At 51.0% G+C, this 22,931-nt stretch overlaps 1 protein-coding gene across 5 annotated transcripts in view; it reads right to left on the bottom strand.

Moving 5' to 3' along the window:
- The window catches only part of CFAP100 (cilia and flagella associated protein 100), a 42,635-nt gene that overhangs the window by 14,481 nt on the left and 5,223 nt on the right, over window positions 1-22,931 (bottom strand). For 4 of the 5 annotated variants that reach the window (XM_017869893.1, XM_017869894.1, XM_017869892.1 and 1 more), the window contains 9 exons: window positions 15,315-15,395; window positions 8,410-8,504; window positions 6,071-6,263; window positions 4,078-4,145; window positions 3,829-3,992; window positions 3,436-3,516; window positions 2,773-2,954; window positions 2,569-2,610; window positions 2,364-2,490 (listed from right to left, as the gene is read on the bottom strand). In XM_017869893.1, the coding sequence (XP_017725382.1) occupies window positions 2,364-2,490; window positions 2,569-2,610; window positions 2,773-2,954; window positions 3,436-3,516; window positions 3,829-3,992; window positions 4,078-4,145; window positions 6,071-6,263; window positions 8,410-8,504; window positions 15,315-15,395 (1,033 nt within the window). The remainder of the gene's footprint in view (window positions 1-2,363; window positions 2,491-2,568; window positions 2,611-2,772; window positions 2,955-3,435; window positions 3,517-3,828; window positions 3,993-4,077; window positions 4,146-6,070; window positions 6,264-8,409; window positions 8,505-15,314; window positions 15,396-22,931) is intronic. The other variant, XM_017869896.1, reaches the window with a different exon arrangement.

Raw genomic sequence — 22,931 nt, 5'->3', positions numbered from 1 at the left:
CTCCACGGACTTCCAAACCTGCCCTCCCAGCCTGCTCCAGCCTGGGCCTCACCTAGGATCTGCAAGGCCTGCTGGCTGAGGTTGGTGGCGGGGGGCTGCGTTGGCTTACCCCAGGCACCTCAGGGACCTGAGCTTGGGCTTGGAGATGCCACCCCCTAGCCCCCAGAAACAGAGAGGCATCAGGGCAAGGTCCTGTGGGACTCTGACGGCAGATCCAGGAGGGCTTCCCAGGAGAGGCCGTGATATCAACTACAGCACTCGCCAGACCCACGCCTCACACTGCACACCGATGCCCATTTTACAGATGAGGGAGCTGGCTGCCTGCAGGGCACTGCTGGCCCATACGATGCCTTTCTGAGACTCTACCCTCCAGATGGATGTACTGGGTCAGGGAGCCTGACCTGGCAGTTGGTGGGGGTGGGCTGGACTTCAGCCCCCACGTGCCCTCTTGGCTGAGTGAGTGCCTTGTATAGTTCACAACCTGCCCAGCTGTACTCAGTGACTCTGGTCACCTGGCTAATAGACAGAGGGGCCAGGAGATTGAAACCCAGGATAGTGTGGTCCCTGACTCTGTTCTCAAGTCTCCCAAGTCAGGGCCTGTCTGGTAGGGGTCAGTCCATGGCTGAGGGGGCCCTAGGCGGAACAGGCTGCACTGCATACATTAGAACCTCTGCTCCTCAACACAGAACTGGAAATGCAGGGCGTCATGGCAGGCAGCGTTAACACCAGCCTGTGCATGGCCCAGCAGCACGCCTCAGTGGTGGCTGGTCTTCCCCACAAGGCATGGCTGCACTGGGCAGAGAGGAAAGCCAGCTTGGGTCCTCTTCCAGCTGGAGAAGCATCAGTTTGGGCCATGGGAGGCTGATGTTGGAGCCACCCATCTGGGTGTGGAGTTCAGGAACAGGCAGTCGTGGAGAGGGGAAGACAGAGGGTGGAGGGCAGAAGGGCTGAGCAGCAGATAAAGACCCTGTGGAGGAGAGTGGGTCGCCACAGACACAGGGCCAGGGCAGGGGTGTAGGGAGCAGCCCCGAGCCCTACAGTCCCCAGTTTTCTCCATCCCCGCTTCTGCCACCCTTATCCAAGCCAATAAAAACCATCAGCTTCCAGAAGAAAACACAGGAGAATATTTTAGTGACTATGATGTTGGCAAATATTTCTTAAGCAGGGCCCCAAATTCACCAATCATAAAATTACAGATTGGTAAATTTGACTTCACTAAAATTAAGAATTCCTGTTCTTCAAAACACAGTATTAAACAGAAATAAGGTGACTGGGTGCAGTGGCTCACACCTGTAATCCCAGCACTTTGGGAGGCTGAGGCAGGAGAATCACCTGAGGTCAGGAGTTTGAGACCAGCCTTCCCAACAGGGCAAAACCCCGTCTCTACTAAAAATACAAAAAATTAGCCGGGTATGGTGACACATGCCTGTAATCCCAGCTACTCAGGAGGCTGAGGCTGGAGAATCGCTTGAACCTGGGGAGTGGAGGTTGTGGTGAGCCGAGATCGCGCCACTGCACTCCAGCCTCAGCAACAATAGCGAAACTCCATCTCTAAATAAATAAATAAATAAGAAATAAGGCAAGACACAAACTGGAAGAAGATATGTGTACCACACTTAACCACACCAGGCTGGTCCCCAGAATACATAGAGAAGCAATAGGTAACCGTAAGAACCAGGCCAATAATCCAACAAAAATGTACAGAAATCGGATACTTCACAAAAAAATGACATCTGAACAGCCAGTAAGTATGAAATGTATTCAGATTTGTCATCAGGAAAATGTCTTGAAAACCATATGAGACCACTTCACCCATATAGTGACCATGACTTTGATGTTCTGTGTTTTGTTACTTTTGACACCCCACCTTGCCAAGCCTGGAGGGACCACCTCTCTCAGGGCTGACCAGTCCATGGAGACAGGAAATGACTCACCCTGGCCTCTGCGCTTGCCCTCAGCTCACCTTTCAAATGCAAACCACCCAATCCACTGTCCACACCCCAGCCAGATCCTCTATCAGACTTTCACACTCAGGACCTATCCCCCCAGGGCCAGGACCAGACAACTAGGGACAGGCCTTTGTCCAAGAGCCCCGAAATTATTCAAAAACAAATCAGCCCTACGCCTGCTCAGCGCCTCAACCTTAATTCCCATGAGAACCACAATGGAAACTCCTGCCCTAGGGCCCTACTCCCTCTGCCTCCTGGCCGACCTGGGACTTCCCTGTGTGGCCTTTCGTGGAGTAGGGACTGTGAGTAACATACTTTCTTTTCTGTGGCACTCAGACCTGACTACACGTGGGTGCCACAAGGGAGGGCTCCCTGCTAGGCCCCAGCCCCTCCCACCCCCCGGAGCCCACTCACCCTCTGGAGTTGCCACCGCTAGACTCGCTGGGCTGGCTGCCTTGCTGGGGGCTGCTCAGGTAAGACAGGCTCTGCCCCAGCCGCATCGTCTGCAGAAACCTCCAGGGCTTCTTTGTGCCCTGACCCTCTGGAGAAAGCAGAGGAATGGTTTCTGAACCCTGTGCAGGGCGGAGCTGGGCTCCTCAGGCTGGGGGCGGCAGCTCACCTTTGGCCCACACGGTGCTCGCCTTGCCCTTGATCCCTGGTCCTACAGGAAGCAAAGGGGGGGGCCCCGATGGCCTCAGCTGCAGCCAAGCTTCAGTGATGCCGCGTGGCCCAGATGCCTGCAGGTAACCTGCCAGCTGGGCTCAGGGTCTCAGTGGGCCACTGGCAGAGCCCACATGGGAACCCACATTCTCTTTTCTGCTACCTTTGTCCCCTGGTGTGGAGTTAACACTGCCGTCTTTGGAAGCCTCGGAGACCTCCTTGGCCTTTTTGAGAAACAAGTGTTTCTTTTCCTGTTCTTCAAGCCACTCCTTGGGCGACAGCTTGTACAGGAAATCCTTGTAGACCTTGTAATGCTGCAGAGTGTCTTCAAATCTGGAGATCTCACTACATCAGGGTGGGGTGGGGGGTGGGAAAGAGGAGGTCAGCCTCTGCCACAGTGAGGTCCCCATGCCGGGGCCACACCTCCATCCTGGCCAAGTCTGTGTGGGCTCCTTGTTTTCCTTGAGAAAAGGTGCAGGAATGCCACATGCTGGAAGATGAGCACCTACCCTGCAACAAGCAGAGTCACAGCCTTTTGTGACTTGCAAGTTCCTCTCCACCCTGGAGACCTCACCTCTCTCAGGCTGTAGCTGGGCGAGCCTTTGAGCCAAACTGCCTGCCTCCAAGTGGAAGCCTTAGGAGTCACTGAATCTCTCTTGGTCTCACTCCCCTCGTCTATAAATGGGCAACAGCCTCATGGAAGCACTGAGACCCTGGGAGGTAAAGCCATGAGGTTCACATGGCGCTAGGCTGCCTTTGGCCAGGCAAAATGACTGAGGGACCAGGAGGTGGGCCAGTCAATGGCCAGCATGCCCTCTGACCTCACCTTTTGATATTAACAATCTGGGTGGTGAGGTCCCGGATTTCAAGGATCTTCTCTATCTTGGCTTTGGTCTCCTTCTCAGCCCTAGGAGTTGGGCGTGGGGGAGGAGGGATGGGGGCAGGGGGCCAGTGGCAGCCTATTAAAGAGGGGTGAGCACACCACCCACAGGCCCCAGGGTTGTGCCCGGCTCCGGACAGGGCTGGAGAGCCACACAGTTAATCCTTTTGCCTGTAGTATCCCCTGCCCTTGGCTCTCGACTAGCCCTGGTGCTTCCAGAAGTGTTGTAGGGGCTAGGGGCAGAGGCTGGGTGAGGGGGTGGATGAGTGGGTATGCACAGGCTCAGAGACAATGGGGGTTCACCATTGCCCAGCCAGCCCCTCGGGCCTGCAGGCTCACGCTCTCATGGCCTGCACGGAGCTGCAGTCGTTCTCCCTGAGGAACTCGTCGAACAAGGCGGCATCCTTCTCCAGGGACTTCTCAGCCTGCTCCAGCCTGGCCTCCTCTTTGGTCGCCAGTGTCTCCAGCCGCTGGATCTCTCTCCGTTTGCAATCCAGGGCATACTGGGGGCCAGCAGAGTGGGGTCATGGTGCTTGGCCCAGGCCAGCCCCTGCTGTCATCCCTCAAGCTGGGGGCTGCGGGACCTACCTGGAGGAGGAACATTTGCCGCTTCTGCTTAATGTAGCCACTCATGTTATCAGGCTCCACATTCTTTTCTGCTGGAAGAAGAGGGAGGTGAGCAAGAGCGGGAAGCCCAGGCTGAGGAGGGGCCTGGCAGGTCTGCAGAGGAGGCTTCCGCCGGCTGCTGGGCACTGCTTTGCGTCCACGCCCAGGTGATCACCGGGACCATGGAAGGTAGTGTTCTTGTCCTCTGTCTCCACAAAGAGAGAAGGCTCTGCCTGAAATGTTACATTCTCCATGGCCAGAGTCTGGCCAGGTGGGAAGTCCTTACTGTGTCTGACTTGCGCCTCTCTTGCTGTAGCACTCTCCTCACTTGCAATGGGGCTCTGGACACCCCACCCTGGAAATTTCACCCAGCTGGACTTAATAGCCACAGGCCATCTAGCCAGGACCCGAATGGGGATGAGGACAGACAAATGGGGAGCCATAATTGCTACTTGGGGCACCTAAGCCCCCCGAGCAAACTGGGCAGAGGCTGAGTCTACACTGCCAGGGTTTAAACCAGACAGGAGGAAGTCGAGGTGGACGTCTGGACAACCTTCAGGAGAGCATGCAGAAGGACAACGAGGCTGGGGCCAAGGGCGACAGGGGCCCCTTTCCCTGGCCTTCCTGGAGTGGAAGTTCTAGGCGCTCTCTGACTTGGGAGCTGTGGAAAGGACCTGGAAACCATGGGGCTCTCTGGCCCTGTCCCTCACACCCTTTCCTCTCCAGGAGCAGAGCCCTGCTTTGGCTGATGCAAGAGCTCTGTCCCCAGAGTCCAGATCCTGGCAGAGGCCCTGGCTGGGGCTCCCTGGGTAGCCACGGAGATGTCTCTACCCCTGCAGGAGACCCAGTTCCTCACTGGGAGTCATAGTCCTGCCTCCTCAGTCACTTGCCTCTCCTCCAGGTCTTGGGAATAAGGGTGGAGGCAGGAAAATGCACAGGCCATGCTGTCTCCCCGTCTACCCCCATTCCCCCCAACCAGCGCCTCCAACTGTGGGGCCAAAACGCCCCCCGCAAGCTCAGGATGAGGCTACCCAGGTGGAGGCTGGAGGCCCTTGTGTGTTTCAGAGTCACATGGTACACCTCTAATCCCCTGTGTGCCAGGACTCTGATCTGACTGCTTCTAACTTAGTAATATACTTCATCATCTGGGTTGGTAGAATATTAATACATATTCAGTACTTAAGATTTCCACCACTCACACACATACATGGTTCTTTCTTACTACAGCCAATGTATTAGCACATTTAATCCCCACAATCCATGAGGCTGGTATACTGTTATCAGCCAGGAAAGGAAACTGAGCTACAAAGGGCTCAGGTGACCTGAGTGTGACCACAAAGCTGTGAAATGCTGCAGCTGCCACCGAAGCCAGGAAACCTAGGTCCAGCTCCATGCTCTTTTTCTAGGAAGTTAAACCTCCCACTTCTACCCTATGAAGTCTGTGCCCACTGTGTACTGTCCACATTCCGAATCACGCAATACAGCAGCCTCCCTTATCCAGGAACCTGTGTTCCAAGACCCCCAGGGGATGCCTGAACCCTATCCTAGAGACACTAAGTTTTTCCCACACATAGCTACCTGTGATGAAGTTATATTAGATCGATGAATTAGGCACAGTAAGAGATAATAACGACTAATAAAAATAGAACAATTATAACAATATGCTGTAATAAAAGGTAGGCAAATGGTCTCTTTCGCAAAATATCTTACTGTATTGTACTCACCTACTTTCAGCTCCGGCAACTGAAGCCAAGGAAAGAGAAACCAAGGATAAGGTGGGGAACTATCCTATTAGGATTGAAAAGCTTTTAGGCTTGCAGTCCTGGAATAGAGCTTTGGGACCCCCCTGGAGGGGCCAAACACAGAAAAGGCGGGCCTTCCAAAGCACTTCCCATCTGTGCAAGACGAGTGGCCCCATGCGCTGCGGATGTGGGGCGCCACTGGCCCAGGTTCCCCCGCGCCGGAGGGGACGCACCTTTGGTCAAGGTGAGCTTCCAGGTCTTGTAGTCGCGGAAGGCGCGCAGATGGTCTGCCTCGGTGCGCGCCTCCAGGTCCTCCTGCTTGTCCTCCAGCTGCAGCTGCCGCCGCAAGCTGGTGTGCTTAGCCGACACTTTGGAGGAGTAGGTCATCTTCTCGTGCACTCGCATCGTCTTCTGCTGCTGCCGCTCCTGGGGGCGTCGGGCCAAGTCGGGCGGGGCCCAGGTTCCCCATCCGCGTCCACTCCCAAGGGGCGCGCGGGCCTGAGGCCGGGGACGCGGGTTTGCGCGGGAGCGCGGGAGGATGCCCGTGGAGCTACGCGCGGGGACGCGGGGGCCTGAACACAGCCGCCCTGGGCTGAGAGCCAAGCAGGCAGGGCAACTGCTGGGGAGGCCAGTTGCCCCTGAGAAGGGCGCCAGTCAGGGTCCCCTGGTCAAACACAGGCTGCCTGGTCAAATGAGTACTCCAGACCCACAGAGGGGACACGCTCACCCGAAAAGATGATGTCTCATTTTATCCGAAATCCACATTTAAGTGAGTCGTATATTTTGATGACCAGCCCAGGGGCAGGGAACCTAGAGGCTCTGGGGTTCCCGAAGACTACGGCTGTGTAGTGGGTGTAGCCTAGCTGGAAGGTCACCGTTGGTGGCCATCTCCACCTGCTCTCCACCCCACTCCAGCTCCTGTGCGGCCTGGGGGTGGCTTCGAGCCAGCCCTCCCTTGGGAAAAAACGCTCGGAGGAGGGGGAAGGCTGGACTCACCTCCCCACATCCCCACCCCGCCCCATGTCCCTTTTGCTGTCCAGTTCTCACGGTAGGGACATCCCCTGCCAGCTCCACACCCTCTCCCACTTTTCTGCACCAGCCCGGGAGTCTCTTCATATGGACTTTCTAGGGTCACTTCTGTTTCCTGCTGGGACCTACCAGGTACACAAACGGCATCTAAGAACCCAGGCAAATGGGTCCAGCCTGAGGCCCCTGGAGTGCACGTCCCCATCACTGCCATCAGGAAAATGTCACCTACTAGATCCTCAGGGTACAAGGTGGCCTTTAGAAGACATTGGGCAGCTGACTGAGGGCAGGGCCAGACTGAGGGGGACCCTGTCAGGAGTGGGAGGTGGTGGTGGTGAGTGTAGGACCCTGCTGGGTGGCGAAGGGTGTAAGTGGGAGAACCTGCCGGGTAGGGGAGGTTGTGAGTGGGGGACCCTGCTGGGTGGGGGAGGGTATGGTTTGGTGACCCTGTTGGGTGGGTGAGGTTGCGGTTCGTTGACCCTATTGCGTGGGTGAATATGGCGTTTGGTGACCCTGTTTGGTGTGGTGGAGAGAGTGTTTTGGATGAGACTCTTAGTAGAAGGCGGGGGAGGTCCTGAGCTAGGGCTGGACTTGAGTGTAGAGGAAAACCGAGTGCCTCATTGGAGAAGATACAGTAGGGTAGCCAAGGTATGGGCCAGAGAGTCTCTGGGTCTCAGTCAGTCTAGGAATCACAGCCCACAGGCTCAGCCCTGGTTTCTGATGTGGAGGCCTGGGCAGGGCTGAAGCCTGTGCATCTCCACCCATGCCCTGCAGATGCCAGTGTAGCTGTTGCTGCCTTGGGAACCACGGCTGTGAGGAATCCCTGAGACGCTGAACCCTGAGTCAGGGGGAGGTGGATGGAGGCTGTGGGGCAGCCCAGGTGCGACCCTGGGAAGGCTGCCATGCCTGGCACATGGGGCAGGGCTAGGTGCCCAAGGCAGCAAGAGTGGGCTCTCCCCACTCAGGGCTCATAGCTCTCAGGGCTGGGAAAGCAACAGGACAGGCTAGGGTGAAGATGGGGCAAGAGTGGGGTCGGTGCTGGCCCAGGGACCCTAGGCACCTGGGGGATCATGTGTATGCATGCCATGGGTGACTGTGTGCTGATCTGACCTGCAGGAGTCCAGCCAGAGGAAGGGCACAAGGCCTGAGCAGTAGGGGGTCCCTGTGGGATGGGAGAGGGCCTGTGAGGGCTGAGCTGGGCCTTGGAGGCCCCAGAGAGTGTCAGGAGGGGATGGCGTTTCATGCAGGTGGCATTGGAAGTGGCGGTGAGGTGGCTGAGGCTGTTGCCACGGCAGCCCAAGAAGTCTATCTGACCAAGACCCAAGAAGAATGGTGACAGACAGGGGAATACGGGTGGGACACTGTGAGTCCTGAGAGCCAAGGAGGGTTTCCAGCTGGTTTTGTAGGAAGTGGTGAGCCATTGACTATTCTGGAATGAGAAGGACCTGAGGAAAGTGCTCCTCCGAGAAGGGCAATGTGGCCACTCCAGGAAGCAGTGGGAGCAGGGAAGCTCCTGGAGGTGCTGGCGTCTGTCCTGGATACTCACGGAGAGAGCCTTATTCCGCTCCTGATCTCTGAGCAAGAAGAAATCCACATCCCCAGACAAGTGGAAGGGATTCGCTGAAGGGTCAGGACCATGCTCTGGAAAGGGAGACACCTCGCTGGAGAGGCGAGCCAGCTCTTCCAGATGGTGGTCTGTGTCTCTGGGGCCCCACTGCCCACCCAGCCCAGCATGGAAAAGCATGAGTGAGTGGGAAGGTTCTCCTGGATCCAGCTGTGCTTAAAGTCCAACCATGGACCTTCCAGCTCCATAAAGGCACCTCTGTAGTTTAACCTGGTTTAAGTTGGGCTTCTGTCCCTGGCGTCTGAAAGAGAGCTGGTGAGCACAGCCTTGTCTCACACATCTGCCCTCAGTCAGCCCTCACTGCAGGCCTCTGGAGTCTCCCTTATGGAGGAGGGAGGCTGAGCCTGCTGTTTGTCAGTTATGGGCCTGGTGACCAGGGTCTGCTGACACTGAACTCACAGCCCTTGCTGTGGGCCTCCAGGTGAACTTACATCTGTCTTTTCGGGCCTCTCAGTCCTCCCAGGGAAGGCCAAGAACAAAGTACTTCAGACCTGGGGAGGGACTAGAGGCCCACAGAGGGGCTTGTGAAGGTTTGCTTTGCAGGGTAGACTCTTGTCCCGCTTATAATTCTGCACACTGAGTGCAATTCGGAGATGGAGCTGATGCCAGCGGCCTCCCTGTGAGCCTCAGGCAGCCAAGAAGTCAGGTGGAGAGGGTAAACTGAGCACATGGGCTGCCTTCCCCACCAGCCCAACACCAACCCCCCAGAAATGTTAGAAAATAAATGTAAAACTCTAGTACAGCTCTGGAAGACAGAGAGGGTGGCTGGTGTCACAGAAGTTGTTAGGAAGCTCTGGGAGAGGGCAGGCAGGTGGGATGGGGTGAGGAGGTGCAGCCTGGCACAGCTACCGGGACAAGGGCATGGAGGGCATTGTGAGGCTTCAAGGCTCTGGGTGGCAGACACTGGGACACAGGCAGCTGGTGGAGGAACTGCCAGGCACCTGCTTCACCTTCCCAGTCTGCACTTGCTCTTCCTCCCTGCTACTGTCCAGCAACTCAATCAGGGCAGAGGTGTTTGCCCTTGATTAGGAATCATGGGGCCTGGTGCTTGATCAGAGGGGCAGAGAAGTAAAATTCTTTATGCTCCCAAACTGGCGATGAGCACATATGGGTGGCCCATCCCATGTCCCTATCACAAAAGCAAATGGATAGCTAGGAAGCACCCAGCACTTGCCATGGGCCAGACTGGGGACTTTCCGTGATTTAATGTTCCTGACCGCCCAAGGAGGTGGGAATTATGGTTACTCCCATTTTGCCTGTGAGGAACTGAGGCTCGGAGCAATCAGATACTCTGCCAAGGTCCCATAACTGTAAGTAGCTATGGGGAGACTGGCTTAAGAAGTCAGGCACTGCACCTGCAGTCTGGTGACTTGAGAGTGGTCAGAATTCATGTGAAGATGATTGACGTGTTTAGGTGAAGATGAGCCCACCCCAAAAATGGCAGTCATTTGAGGCGAATCATTCCAAAAATGCAGAGTTGGTTGAATGTTTTTAACCCAATCAATGTAATACCTTCCATTAACAGAATAAAACAGGAAATGATACAATCATTTCAAGAGATGCAGTAAAATTATTTGATAAAATTCAAAGCTTATTTTTGAATAAAACTCTTAGCAACTAGGAATAGAAGGGAACCCCCAAATCTGATAAAGGGTATTATGCTTTGGCTGAGTAACAGCCCCCAAAGATGCCCGTGTCCTAATCCCCAAATCTGTGATAGTGTCACCTTCTGTGGCAAAAGGGCCTTTGCAGATGTGATTGAGCTAAGGATCCTGAGGTGTCCCGGTGTGTCCGGGTGGGCCCAGTGTAACCACGGGGGTCCTTGTAATTGGGAGGCAGGAGGGTTGGGGCAGAACGAGGAGTGCAGGAAGAGAAGCCAAGGTGGAGTAATGTGATAGAAACACATGGAAATAAATAATCTGCTCTTGAATGACATCTGAGTTAACAAGGAAATCAAAATGGAAATTTAAAACTTCTTTGAATTGAATGGTAATAATGAGATAAGTTATCAAAACCTCCAGGACACAGACTTTCCTAAGTTCATAGTGTTAAATGCCTGCGCCAGAAAGTCTGAGAGAGCACAAATTGACAACCTCATGTCACACCTCAAGGAACTAGAGAAACAAGAACAAACTAAATCCAAACCCAGCAGAAAAGAAATAGCAAATATCAGACCAGAACTAAATGAAATGGAAACAAAGGAAATACAAAGGATAAATGAAACAAAAACCTGGTTCTTTGAAAAAAATGAAATCGGTTTGGACCACTCGCAAGATTAACCAAGAGAAGAGAGAAGATCCAAATAAACTCAATTAGAAATGAAACTGGAGATATTCATCCACCACCACAGAAATACAAAAGATCATTCGAGACTACTATGAACATGTATGTGCACAAACAGAAAACCTAGAGGAAACTGGTAAATTCCTGGAAACATACAACTCTCCTAGATTAAATCAGGAAGAAATAGAAACCCTGAACAGACCAATAACAAGTAGTGAGATTGAATCCATAATTTAAAAATTGCCAACAAAAAAAAGCCCAAAAGCAGATGGATTCACAGCTGAATTCTACCAGACATTCAAAGAAGGATTGGTACCAATCCCACTAAAACTATTCCAAAATATTGAGAAAGAAGAGATGCTCATAGAATCAAACCAGTATCACCCTGATACCAAAACCAGGAAAGGACACGACAAAAAAAAAAAAAAAAAAAAAAACTACAGATCAATTTCCCTGACGAACATAGATGCAAAAATCCTCAACAAAACATTAGCTAACTGATTCCAACAGCACATCAGAAAGATAATTCATCATGATCAAGTGGGTTCCATCCCAGGGATGTGGGCATGGTTCAGCATACACAAGTCAATATATGTGATACATCACATAAACAGAATTAAAAACAAAAACTACATGATCATATCAAAAGATGCAGAAAAAGCATTCGACAATATTCAGCACCCCTTTATGATAGAAACTCTCAACAAACTGTGCTGCTACCTTCGAAGACAGAGTGAGAGGCTTGAGCCAAGCGATGCGGGTGGCCACCTCTAGAGGTTGGAAAAGGCAGGAAGATGGATTTTTCTCCCCGCCTCCAGGAGGAAGGCAGCCCTGCCAATGCTTTGGTTTAGTCCTACAGGACTTCTGACTTCCAGAACTGTAAGATGAGATATTTGTGCTGTTCTAAGCCTTTGAGTTTGTGGTGATTTGTCACAGCAGCAATAGGAAATAAATACAGATATCTACAAGAAACCTTCAGATGAGATACTGAATGTCCCTCCACCCATGTAGGATCAGACCAGGAGCAAGGCAAGGATGCCTGGTCTTGACATTGCTATTCTGCATTAAAATGAGGGTCCTCACTGAGGGAGTGATTCAAGAAAAAGGAATAAAAAGGTTGGACATGGTGGCTCATGCCTGTAATGCCAGCACTTTGGGAGGCTGAGTGGGAGGATCACTTGAACCCAGGAGGTCGAGGCTGCAGTGAGCCGAGATGGCACCACTGCACTCCAGCCTGGGTGGCAGAGACCCTGTTTCAAAAAGAAAAAAAGAAAGGCAGAAAAGGTATAAGGATCACAAAGGAAGAGAAAATAATGCCATTCAAGGTGGCATGATTGTTTAGTAGAAAACCCAAAGGAATCTACAAATGAAATGGTTACAATTAGGTCAATTAAGATGTGGTTTGTAGGTCTTATTGTGAAAGTAAAACAAAAAGTTGTAGAAGACACAATCAGAGGATATCATGACCTCGGGGGTCACCAAAGAGTTTTAAAATAAGACACTAAAAGCCATAACGAAGAAACGATTGAGCTACATGAAACTGAACTACACTAAAATTAGGAACTTTTTTTTTTTTTTTTTTTTTTTTTTGAGATGGCATCTTGTTCTTTTGCCCAGGCTGGAGTGCAGTAGCACGATCTTGGCCCACTGCAACCTCCGCCTCCTGAGTTCAAGCAATTCTCCTGTCAGCCTCCTGAGTAGCTGGGACTACAAGTGCTCACCACCACGCCCAGCTAATTTTTATAGTTTTAGTAGAGACGAGGTTTCATCGTGTTGTTCAGGCTGATCTCAAACTCCTGACCTTAGGTAATCCACCTGCCTCAACCTCCCAAAGTTCTGGGATTACAGGGGTGAGCCACTGTGCCCAGCCAGGAACTTTTTATTGGTGCCTTTTTGCGCCGCTCAGAGAGTAAAAGGCAGTTCCAGGAGTGGGAGAATATATCTGTCATCCTTAGAACTAGCAAGTGACTTCTACCCAGTGAAGAGCTCCGATAAGTCATTAAAATAAACAGGCAGTGCAACAGACAAGTGGGCAGAAGATGGAAACAGGTACGTCCCAACACAGAATCACCAAATGACCCAGAACCATGTGAAAAGGGAATGGCCCTCCTGGGTTCCCAGGAAATATGAGATACTAACATATACCCAGAGGACAAAGTCATATTAAAAGGATCGACTGTGTCCCAAGTTGGAGAGGACACAGAGCAACTGGAAGTCGCATGCCTGTTGGTGGGACTGGGAATTGGTACAGTCCCTCTGGAAAACTTCATTTATCCACTAAAGTTAAACACACAACCAGCAATTCCACTCTTGGGTGTGTACCCAGGAGACGCAAGTGCTTATGTCCCCAAAGTGACATGTACAAGACTTCATAGCAGTATTATTTGTAAAAACTGGAAACAACACAAGTGTTCACCAGCAATAGAAAGAATAAATGCTTGGCTTATGCACAGAAGGGACTCCGGCTAGGTGCAGCAATGTGGATACCTCTCACAGACTGGATATTGAGCGAAAGCTGAAACTGAAAGGATAGAGAATGTGCGATTCCATTTACAGGAGGCTGGAGAGGAGCGCCAGTGGTTTGGTGGGGATAGCTGAAGAGTGGCTGTCTCTCAGGGAAGGATAATTTCTGGGGAGATGGAAATGGTCTAGATCTTCATAGGGTGGAGGAAACACATTGTACACATTTGTCAAAACTCACAAACTGGGCCAGGTGCAATAGCTCATGCCTGTAATCCTAGCACTTTGGGAGGCCGAGGCCAAAGCACTGATTGAGCCCAGGAGTTTGAGACCAGCCAAAGCAATATGGTGAAACCCTGTCTACAAAAAATACAAAAATGAGCCAGGTGTGGTGGTGCGCACCTGTTGTCCCAGCTACCCGGCAGGCTGAAGCAGGAGGATCGCTTGAACCCAGGAGGTTGAGGCTGCAGTGAGCTGTGATCGAACCACTGCACCCCAGCCTGGGTGACAGTGAGACCCTGTCTCAAAAAAACAAAGGGATAGATGGGTGACTGGGTGAATGGCTGCCGTGATAGTTTGTGTGGAGGGTCAGGTGTTCACCCCCAGGACTCTCTCCCTCCCGTGCCTCTGCATCCACGGCAGATGCAGGTGCTGTCTCTGCCCATGAGAAGAGCCTTGTGACCAAGGGGAGCCAGGATCTAGTCAAGCACCTGGGGCTAATGTCCAAGGGCAGGGAGGATGGGCACAGAGAAGCAGTCCCAGTGCCAGCATCAGGAAGCAGACACACAAATGCAGAATGGGGACACTGGGCCCTGCTGCAGGAGAGGCGACACCACTGCTCAAAAAGTCAAAGGCCAGAGAGTGATGGGATGGGCCAGGGAGGGGGCTGCTAGATTCATAGAGACTGAAGGAGCTCAGGTCTCCTTTGAATCCTGATTAGAACGAATCTTCTACAGAAGATGTTTCTGAGATAACTGGGCCAGTCTGACCGTGGGTTGGGCTGGCTCACTTTGTCAGGTGTGGTGATGGTGCTTGGGTTTGTGCAGAAACACCCCTATTGTTCAGAAGTGCACACCAAGGTGGATGAAATGACATGTCTGGATTTTACTTTAAAATGTCCTGGCAAAGAAAAAGAGGGAAAGGACAGAGGAAGCAAATGGGCACATTTGAGTCAGTGGCAGAACGTGGTGGTGGGCCTGTGAGGCTCGCTGGCTCCAATCTCTACGTCTGGACATGTTTGAATTTTCATTTGATAATTTCATAATAATAAAAGAGAGGAAATGTGGTGGGGAGAGGGGTGGGAGCCTGGGCCATGGAGCACAGGCTGGAAGAAACGCTCACATCTGCAGACCTCAGCGGAAGGACCAGACTGGTCTGTTAGCCCAGGGGCAGAATGGGAGACAGCAGGGAGTCCAGGCAAGGGAGGTCGGAACCACAGTGCAGGAGGTGGCGAAGCCCTGTGCAGGGCTACCAGGGTGAGGCACATGCAGCTAGCTAGCTGCCTGCCCTCCTTCCTCCTAACAGTGGCAGCAGTGTGCCCTCCTTGTAGATCCTGATGGCCATATGGCAAATTTAGCTGCTGGAATGTGGGAAGACATTGCTGCTTGGGACTTTGGGGAAGAATCCTTTCCCCTAGAAGGCTAAGTTGGCTGGAGGGTAGTTTTGCCTTTCCCTTTGTTCCTTTCTCTGCCTGGAATCAGATGTACTGAGGCTGGAGCTGCAGCAGCCATTTTGTGAGTATGAGACAATCTTGTGGTTGAAAGCCCTAATTCCTTTCTGGTGGAGCAGAGAGACTTGGGGACCTGGTCATCTGAAAGATATTATGGAACCGCTGTTCATGGAGCCTCAGGAAAGCCTGCACTCCCTCCCACATTTCTCATTAATAGAGGGAGCAATAAGTCTTACGTTGTTTATGTGCCTGTTATTTCAGTTATTTCAAGTCTCTGTAACACAATTCCTAATGGAAAGAGAAGCATTTCCTTCTGCCCTTAGCTCTTGAGACCTGGTCTGAGGGGATCTGGGGGCAGAGGGAGAGGAGTTGCCTCCTGCCAACTTGGACTTTAGCCTCCCAACTTGAAGGTTACCTTTGGGTTTTTTTGCCTGTTTCTTTGGGTTCTCTTCAGCGCTTGAGGAAGAGCTGATGTTCACAGATTCCAGGCTGTTCTCTGAGGAGACACAAAAGTGAGGGCTGCAGCAGTGACTCCCCTGGCCCATGAGAACTGTGAACACAGCCTGAGGTGGGGAATGTCTCAGACACACAAGGGCTCAGTGTCAGCTCCCTCCCCTGTGAGACTGAGGGCTCTAGGTCCCAGACGATCACACTGACTTTCCTGGGAAGCTGTGAGAATTGTGCAAGAAAATAGCCTGGGAATTCCCTAGCACCTGTGCCTGGTGCACAGATGTTTTTTGCCTCCCCTTTCCCATCCTTCAGTGTGTGCCTTAAGAGTAGCAGTGCAAGGCTGTTTTACAGATGGACATACCGGGACCCAGGGAGGACAGGGACCCCAAGCCTCTGACCCTGGCCTGGCCAGTGCCTTGCCTCCCAGGGGCTTCCTGCAGGACTTGGATGGAGGACCCTAAGACCCCACCTCCTCAGGGAGCTCCCACCCCTATCCCACTGTGAGGAGTGGCCCTTCTGACCAAGCTGGGAAATTGGAGTTGTGCTGCCTGGAAGCTACAGCCGATTTTCTCCCCAAGGCCAGCAAGTCTCCTCCCCGTCCGGGGTGGGCTCCCCAGCACCCTGCTTCTTCAGGTGACTACTCAGGTGTTACTGCTGGGTCCCCAATGCCTTGCAGTTCTCTTCAGCCAATACCCACAGGGAAGGAGGCATGTGGCCCGACACTTCCTCCATTCCCACCCAGGAATCCTTTGTAGCTTGGAGATCCTGGTCAGTGCCTGAGGGACAGGGACTGCCAGAACGTGGTCTCTGGTGGGCTGCTCAGGGTGCCAGTCCTCCTGGGGTGGGATGGGGGAGGGGCTGTGTGGTCCCCAAGTGAAACAGTGAGCAGGAAGACAGGGCTTCTCTTGAGGTGGGGCTCTGATACCAAGGCCAGGGCCCTGAGCAGATGGTCATGGGGTGAGGGAAGATGGCGGGAGTCTTGTGGGACGGGTGGGAAGGCCAGGCCTAGGCTGAAACTCAGAGGGCTTCAGGGCCACGCAGAATCCATAATGTATAGTCGGGGAGGTAGAGGCGGTTGGGAGGGGTGAGGCTGGGGAGAACTCAGGGGCTCGGCTGCTGAACCGTGATTGTCCTCTAACTCTCTTAGTAGGCATGTGGTTAGATTTCCAGGTAGAATTTAATTAACCATATCATATACATGAGAAGATACCACTATTATTTAAATAGACCAAAACCCAAACCACACAAACCAAAACCCTATTAGAAATGAAAAAGCAACGGATCTGGATGTGGTCCCAGTTACCAAGGAGGCTGAGGGGGAGGATCCCTTGAGCCCAGGAGGTTGAGGCTGCAGTGAACCATGATCGTGCCACTGCACTCCAGCCTAGGTGACAGGGTAAGACCCTGTCTCTAAAACAAGAAAGAATGAAAGAGCAATGCACATACATAGCACATATTTCAAACAACACAGGTTTGATGTATTAATATGATGAAATAGCCTCACCTGAAGCTTTTGATACCTATATACATTTTATTTATTTATTTATTTATTTATTTATTTATTTATTTATTTTGAGATGGCAGCTTGCTCTGTTGTCCAGACTGGAGTGCAGTAGCACGATCTCAGCTCACTGCAACCTCTGCCTCCCAGGTTCAAGCGATTCTTCTGCCTCAGCCTCCCAAGTAGCTGGGACTACAGGTGTGCACCACCACGCCCAGCTTATTTTTGTATTTTTTGTAGATATGGGGTTTCACTATGTTGGCCAGGTTGGTCTCGAACTCCTGACCTCAGGTGATCCACCTGCCTTGGCCTCCCAAAGTTCTGGGATTATAGGTGTGAGCCACTGTGCCCGGCCAAGATTTTTGCAGATCTGACTAGAAGTATTTTATGCACTGTTTTTTTGCCTGTTTCTTTGGCAAAAGAACATACACTTATATGCCCTTGCTTTTTCACTAAAAAACTCATCTGCTTACACACAAAAACAGAAATGAACCTTAAGGCATTACACTTAGTGAAACAAGCCCCAAAGGACAAATGCTGTATGCCGCCACTCACAGGAGGTCCCTAGAAGAGACTAAGTAGAACAGTGGTCACCAGGGCTAGGGGAGGGGAATGGGGAGCTAGTGTTCAGTGGGGGTGGAGGTTCCGTCTGGCGATGAGAAGAGTTCTGAGATAGATGGTGGTGATGGTCGCACAGCAATGTGAATGTGCTCAATGCCACTGAACCATACATTTAAATATAGTTAAGATGGTCAATGTTATGTGTATTTTATCACAGTTCTAAGACTTGAAAGAAAGTTCATCTGTGGCTGGTGCAGTGGCTCATGCCTGTAATCCCAGCACTTTGGGAGGCCAAGGCGGGTGGATCACAAGGTCAGGAGTTTGAGACCAGCCTGACCAACATGGTGAAACCCTGTCTCTACTAAAAATACAAAAATAAACCAGGCGTGGTGGTGCATGCCTATAATCCCAGCTACTCGGAAAGCTGAGGCAGGAGAATCACTTGAACCCAGGAGGTGGAGGTTGCAGTGAGTCAAGATCGTGCCACTGCACTCTAGCCTGGGTGACAGAGAGAGACTCTGTCTCAAAAAAAAAAAAAAGAAAAAAAAGAAAGTTCATCTGTTCACACACAAGTCTCATCCATACTTAGCCAAGTCCCTCAGAGGACACTGGGGTTTTTTTTCAATCATCTTTTGCAATTTCCGAAGTTTTGTAATGGTTACTCTTATAAAATAAAATTTTAGAATGCTCTAAATTTATTAGGCCAAGGAGGAAGTTAAGCCCTGGCACCTGACGTACATAACCTGTTTGCAGTTCTGCTTCTTAGGGAGTAACCCTCCTCCGGAGGTTGCAGTGAGTCGAGATTGCACCACTGCACTCCAGCCTGGGCGACAGAGCGAGACCATCTCAGAAACAAAACCTCATTGTTCCTGCTCTGTGAATGACCGGGAGAGACTGGACACCAGAACTCCCGCTTCCAATCACTAGACTTTGTTACAGATTAACTGCCTCTTTATTGTCCCATACCTAATTCAGAGCAGATGGCACCCAGGACCCCAAGACAGTTGCATCTGCAGTGTGGAATGATAAATATACCTGTCCAGAGAGAAAAGGATCCCTTAGCAAGTCAGATCCTTGCAATGTGCATGCAGCCTTCCATAGAAGGATGCTGAAATTCTGCTAAACTTCCCAAAGCTTTGTCTAGGTAAACAATCTCAAACTTCTACACTTTGGAACATGGACTTTCATTCTCTGGATCTCTGATTACTGGGTGACCTGTCCTCAACTTTGTGCTTGGAGAAACTCTAAACCTGATTCTGACTCTTTTGGTTATTTTAGCTTGATACTCTCCCATCACCAACTTTAGTGGGACTGCTTTCCCTACACCGGAAACTCTGTCACTCTAACAGGTCACAAAGGACATCTCAGCTTTCATTTGCATTTCTTAATTCGGAAGAAACTGTGTGTCTTTTCGGATGTTAATTATCCATCTTCTTGCCTCATTCTGTTAGTATCCTTTGCCCATTTCTCTACTGAAATGTTCTAGTTTCTAGCTGATTCTTGAGAACCTTCATCTATTATATTGATGGACACTGGCTCATTTGTCAGATATGCTGAAAATAATTCTCCTTCAGGCAATTTGACTTTATCATTCATTTTCCTTGTATGAAAATTTAACTTTCACTTAAAGAAATGCTTTGGGGTTTAGTGTCTTGTTTAGAAAGGCATTCTGCCGCTGAAGTTTAAATATTTTTTAGAAAAAATATTGTGTTTTCTTCTAGTATTTTAACATGATTTAATTTTTTTAACTTAAAAAGTCTCTATTAAGGTGTAAGTCTACTTTTATAATAATTCAGGAGAAATAGGAAAAGAATGAACTGGTTGTGAAACTTTCTCATAAAAAAGGGTAAAATAGGCCAGGTGCGGTGGTTCACGCCTGTAATCCCAGCACTTTGGGAGGCCGAGGCGGGCAGATTACTTGAGGCCAGGAGTCCAACAACAGCCTGGCCAATATGGCAAAACCCTATCTGTACTAAAAATACAATAATTAGCCAGGCATGATGGTGCACCTGTAATCCTAGCTACTCTGGAGGCTGAGGCGGGAAGATCACTTGAACCCGTGAGGTGGAGACTGCAGTGAGCCGAGACTGCACCGCTGCACTCCTGCCTGGGTGACAGAGTGAGACCCTGTCTCAGAAAAAAAAAAAAAAAAAGATGAAATACACCCGACTGGGCACTCCATTCATGTGACATGAGTTCCGAACATCGGAAGGTCCCTGTATCGTCTATCCATCAGAGTCTTTTGGGCTGTGTCCTAGGCCATTCTCTCTCCTTTCCTCCTAGACGCCTCACCAGTGCCCATGGCTTCAGTTGCAGCCCCAGCGGATTTGCTGATGCCCTCATGCTTCCACCCACTCTCCTGACCTCTGGGCCTCCATCCACAGCAGCCTCTTCAGAGTCTCGGCTGGGAGTTTCCCACTGGACACTGACACCCACACATCGCCATCTGAGCTCCTGACTTCCCCCTCCTGCGGAACCTGCTCCACCCCTGGCCTTGGCCATCTCAGCAAACAGCACTGTGATGCACAGGTGTCACTGAGGAGACAAGGCATCCCCTACACCCTCTTCTTCCTCATTCCATACCTGATCTCAGTCAGTCGCCAGATTTCACAGACTCTCTCCTGAGGAGCTCTGGACCCAGCCACCCCTGCCACCTGCACCCTATTTGCTGGTTCTCTGTGATTGCCCCTACCTGGACTCCCACAGCAAGTCTGGACTGCACCCCCCACCCCCGACCACCCAGGCAGTAAACTCCTGGAGGGCAGGCATATTAACCATGCCTTTTACCTTCTCAGTTAGATGCTTTGACCTCTGGGGCCTTCCTGAGCCTAGAGGACCTTCCCTTCCCTCCCCTCCCGCTAGGATTAGCCAATCCCTGGAGATAGAAAATGACTTGCCCAGAGCACACCTTTCAAATGCAAACCACCCAATCCAGAGCCCACATCCCAGCCAAAGTTTCTATCAGTCTCTCACTCTCAAGACCACTGATCCCTGCCCTCTGCCCCAAGAGCCAGCACCAGACAACCAGGGGCAGCCCTGTGCCCTAGAACCCCAAAACTATTCTTTTTTTTTTTTTTTTTTTTTTTGAGACAGAGTCTCGCTCTGTCACCCAAACTGGAGTGCAGTGGCCGGATCTCAGCTCACTGCAAGCTCCGCCTTTCAGGTTCATGCCATTCTCCTGCCTCAGCCTCCCGAGTAGCTGGGACTATAGGCGCCCACCACCTCGCCCGGCTAGTTTTTTGTATTTTTTAGTAGAGACGGGGTTTCACCGGGTTAGCCAGGATGGTCTCGATCTCCTGACCTTGTGATCCGCCCATCTCAGGCTTCCAAAGTGCTGGGATTACAGACTTGAGCCACCGCGCCCGGCGAACCCCAAAACTATTCTTGCAAATCAGTCCTATACCTGCTCCCTCACCTGCTTCCTTCCTGTGATTCCATAGTGGAGGCTCCTGACCACATCCCCCTCTCCCTCAGCTTCCCGGCTGACCCCGCAGCTTCCCCCACACAGCCCTGCGTGGTGCACCCACTCTGTCCTAGGGATCTGTGAGTAAGCAGCCATTTATCCAGTGGCAGTCATCTCCTGCTCTGTTGGCCTCACCACACTGAGCAATAATAAAACCTGTGTTTTAAACCAGCAGGAGCCATGTCTGTCCCATCCCTCACCACTCCCAAGACTGGGTTAGTGATGGTGCCAGACGGTGGCCAGGTCTCCTAGGAGTGCCCACCAGGGGCTGCAGAGCAGCGCCTGGGCACAGTGATGGAAGGACTCTGGCTGTCTCTGGGCTGGGGCACAGGGTGATGCGTGCTCACTCAGCATCCACCCAGCCACAGCTGTGGGCACTTTCTCAGGGTCAGGTGTGGCTGGGGATGCCGCCCTGAAGGAGGTGCCATGCCTGCCTTCCTGGAGTCCACCTTCTGAACAGGCAACAAGCAAACAAAATAAAGAGAAGTGAGAGATATTCCAGTGGCTGGGGCAACCAGGGAGCCCACGGAGGATGCACCATCAGAGCAGAGCCCCAAGGGGAGTGTGGTGACATCGTGGGGTCATGGAGGCAAAGGCTGCAGGCAGAGCTGAAGAGGAGCCACTGGGGCCAGCATGGCTGGTAGGGTGTGACACTGGGGAGCAGAGGGATGAGGCCATTGGGAGCCACAGAAGGACCAGGGTTTGGCAGGGATGCTCTCCACAGAATTGGGCCACATCTCATCCCCATTCACAGGTCAGTGTCCTCCCCTGCAGCTGGGCACAGCCACACCTCCCTCCATCCCCTCCTCCTCCCACCTGCTGCTCCCTCTCTCAGGACACTCTCTCCATCATTCCCCATCTCTGCTCAAATGTCACCTCCTCCAGGAAGCCTTCCTGATCCCCCTGTCTAAATGCTCTCCACCACAATCACTGAATCAGCCTCCTATTTCAGCACTGCTGGGAACCATCCTGTCTATTTAGTTGTTTACTTCACTTATTTAATACATTTTTAAGAACATATTTTTTGATTGCAGTAACATACATACTATATATATATACACATATATATAGATATGATTTGCCATTTTATGCCATTAAAACCTTTTTAGTATGGTAAAATATATATAACATAAAATTTGCTATTTTAATTGGTTTTAGGTGTACAACTCAATAGCATTAATTACATTCACAATGTTGTACAACCACAACCAATACCTATTTCAAAACTTTTCATCACCCCAAACTGAAACTCTGTGTGCATTAAACAACTCCCCATCCTCCCTCCCCAGCCCTGGTGGCCTCCGTTCCACCTTTTGTCTCTATGACTCTAACTGCTCCACTAACTTATATGAGCGGAATCATACAGTATTTGTCTTTTCGTGTCTGGCTAATTTTACCCAGTATAAGGTTTCCCAGGCTCATTTGTGTTGTAGCGTGTATCAGAATTCCCTTCCTTTTTGAGGCTAAATAGCACTCCTTTGCACGGATGGACCACATTTTCTGTATCTGTTCCTCCACTGATGGCTACTCAGGCAGCTTCCACCACTTGGCTCTTGTGAATAATGCTGCTGTGAACATGCATGTGCTAATAGCTGAATTCCTGATTTCTGTTCTTTTAGGTACATATCTAGAAGTAGAATTGCTGGATCACATGTTAATAATGTTTAAATTTTTGAGGAACTGCCTATTCTTCTCAGTGGCTGAATCATTTTACACTTTCACCAACATGTAAAAGGGTTTCATTTTCTCCACATCCTTGCCAACACCTGTTATTTTTGTTTTTATTTTTTGATAGTAGCCATCCTAATGGGTGTGAGGTAGTATCTCATTTTGGCTTTGATTCGCATTCCCTTAATGACTGATGATGTTGAGTATCTTTTTTCCTGCTTGTAGGTCATTTGCGTATCGTATCTTGAGAATTATCATTCAAGTCCTTTGCCCAGTTTTGAATTGGGTTGTTTGCTTTTTGTTGTTGTTGTTGAGTGTTAGGATTTCTTTCTATATTCTTGATATTAATCATTTGTCAAAGATTTCTAAATGTGAGCTAATCTCAGATA

This window comes from Rhinopithecus bieti, unplaced genomic scaffold (assembly GCF_001698545.2).
Source record: "Rhinopithecus bieti isolate Rb0 unplaced genomic scaffold, ASM169854v2 scaffold_5333, whole genome shotgun sequence".
Lineage (NCBI taxonomy): Eukaryota > Metazoa > Chordata > Mammalia > Primates > Cercopithecidae > Rhinopithecus > Rhinopithecus bieti.
The sequence above is the reverse complement of the archived record's forward strand: the minus strand, read 5'-3'. Positions and strand labels throughout refer to the sequence as shown.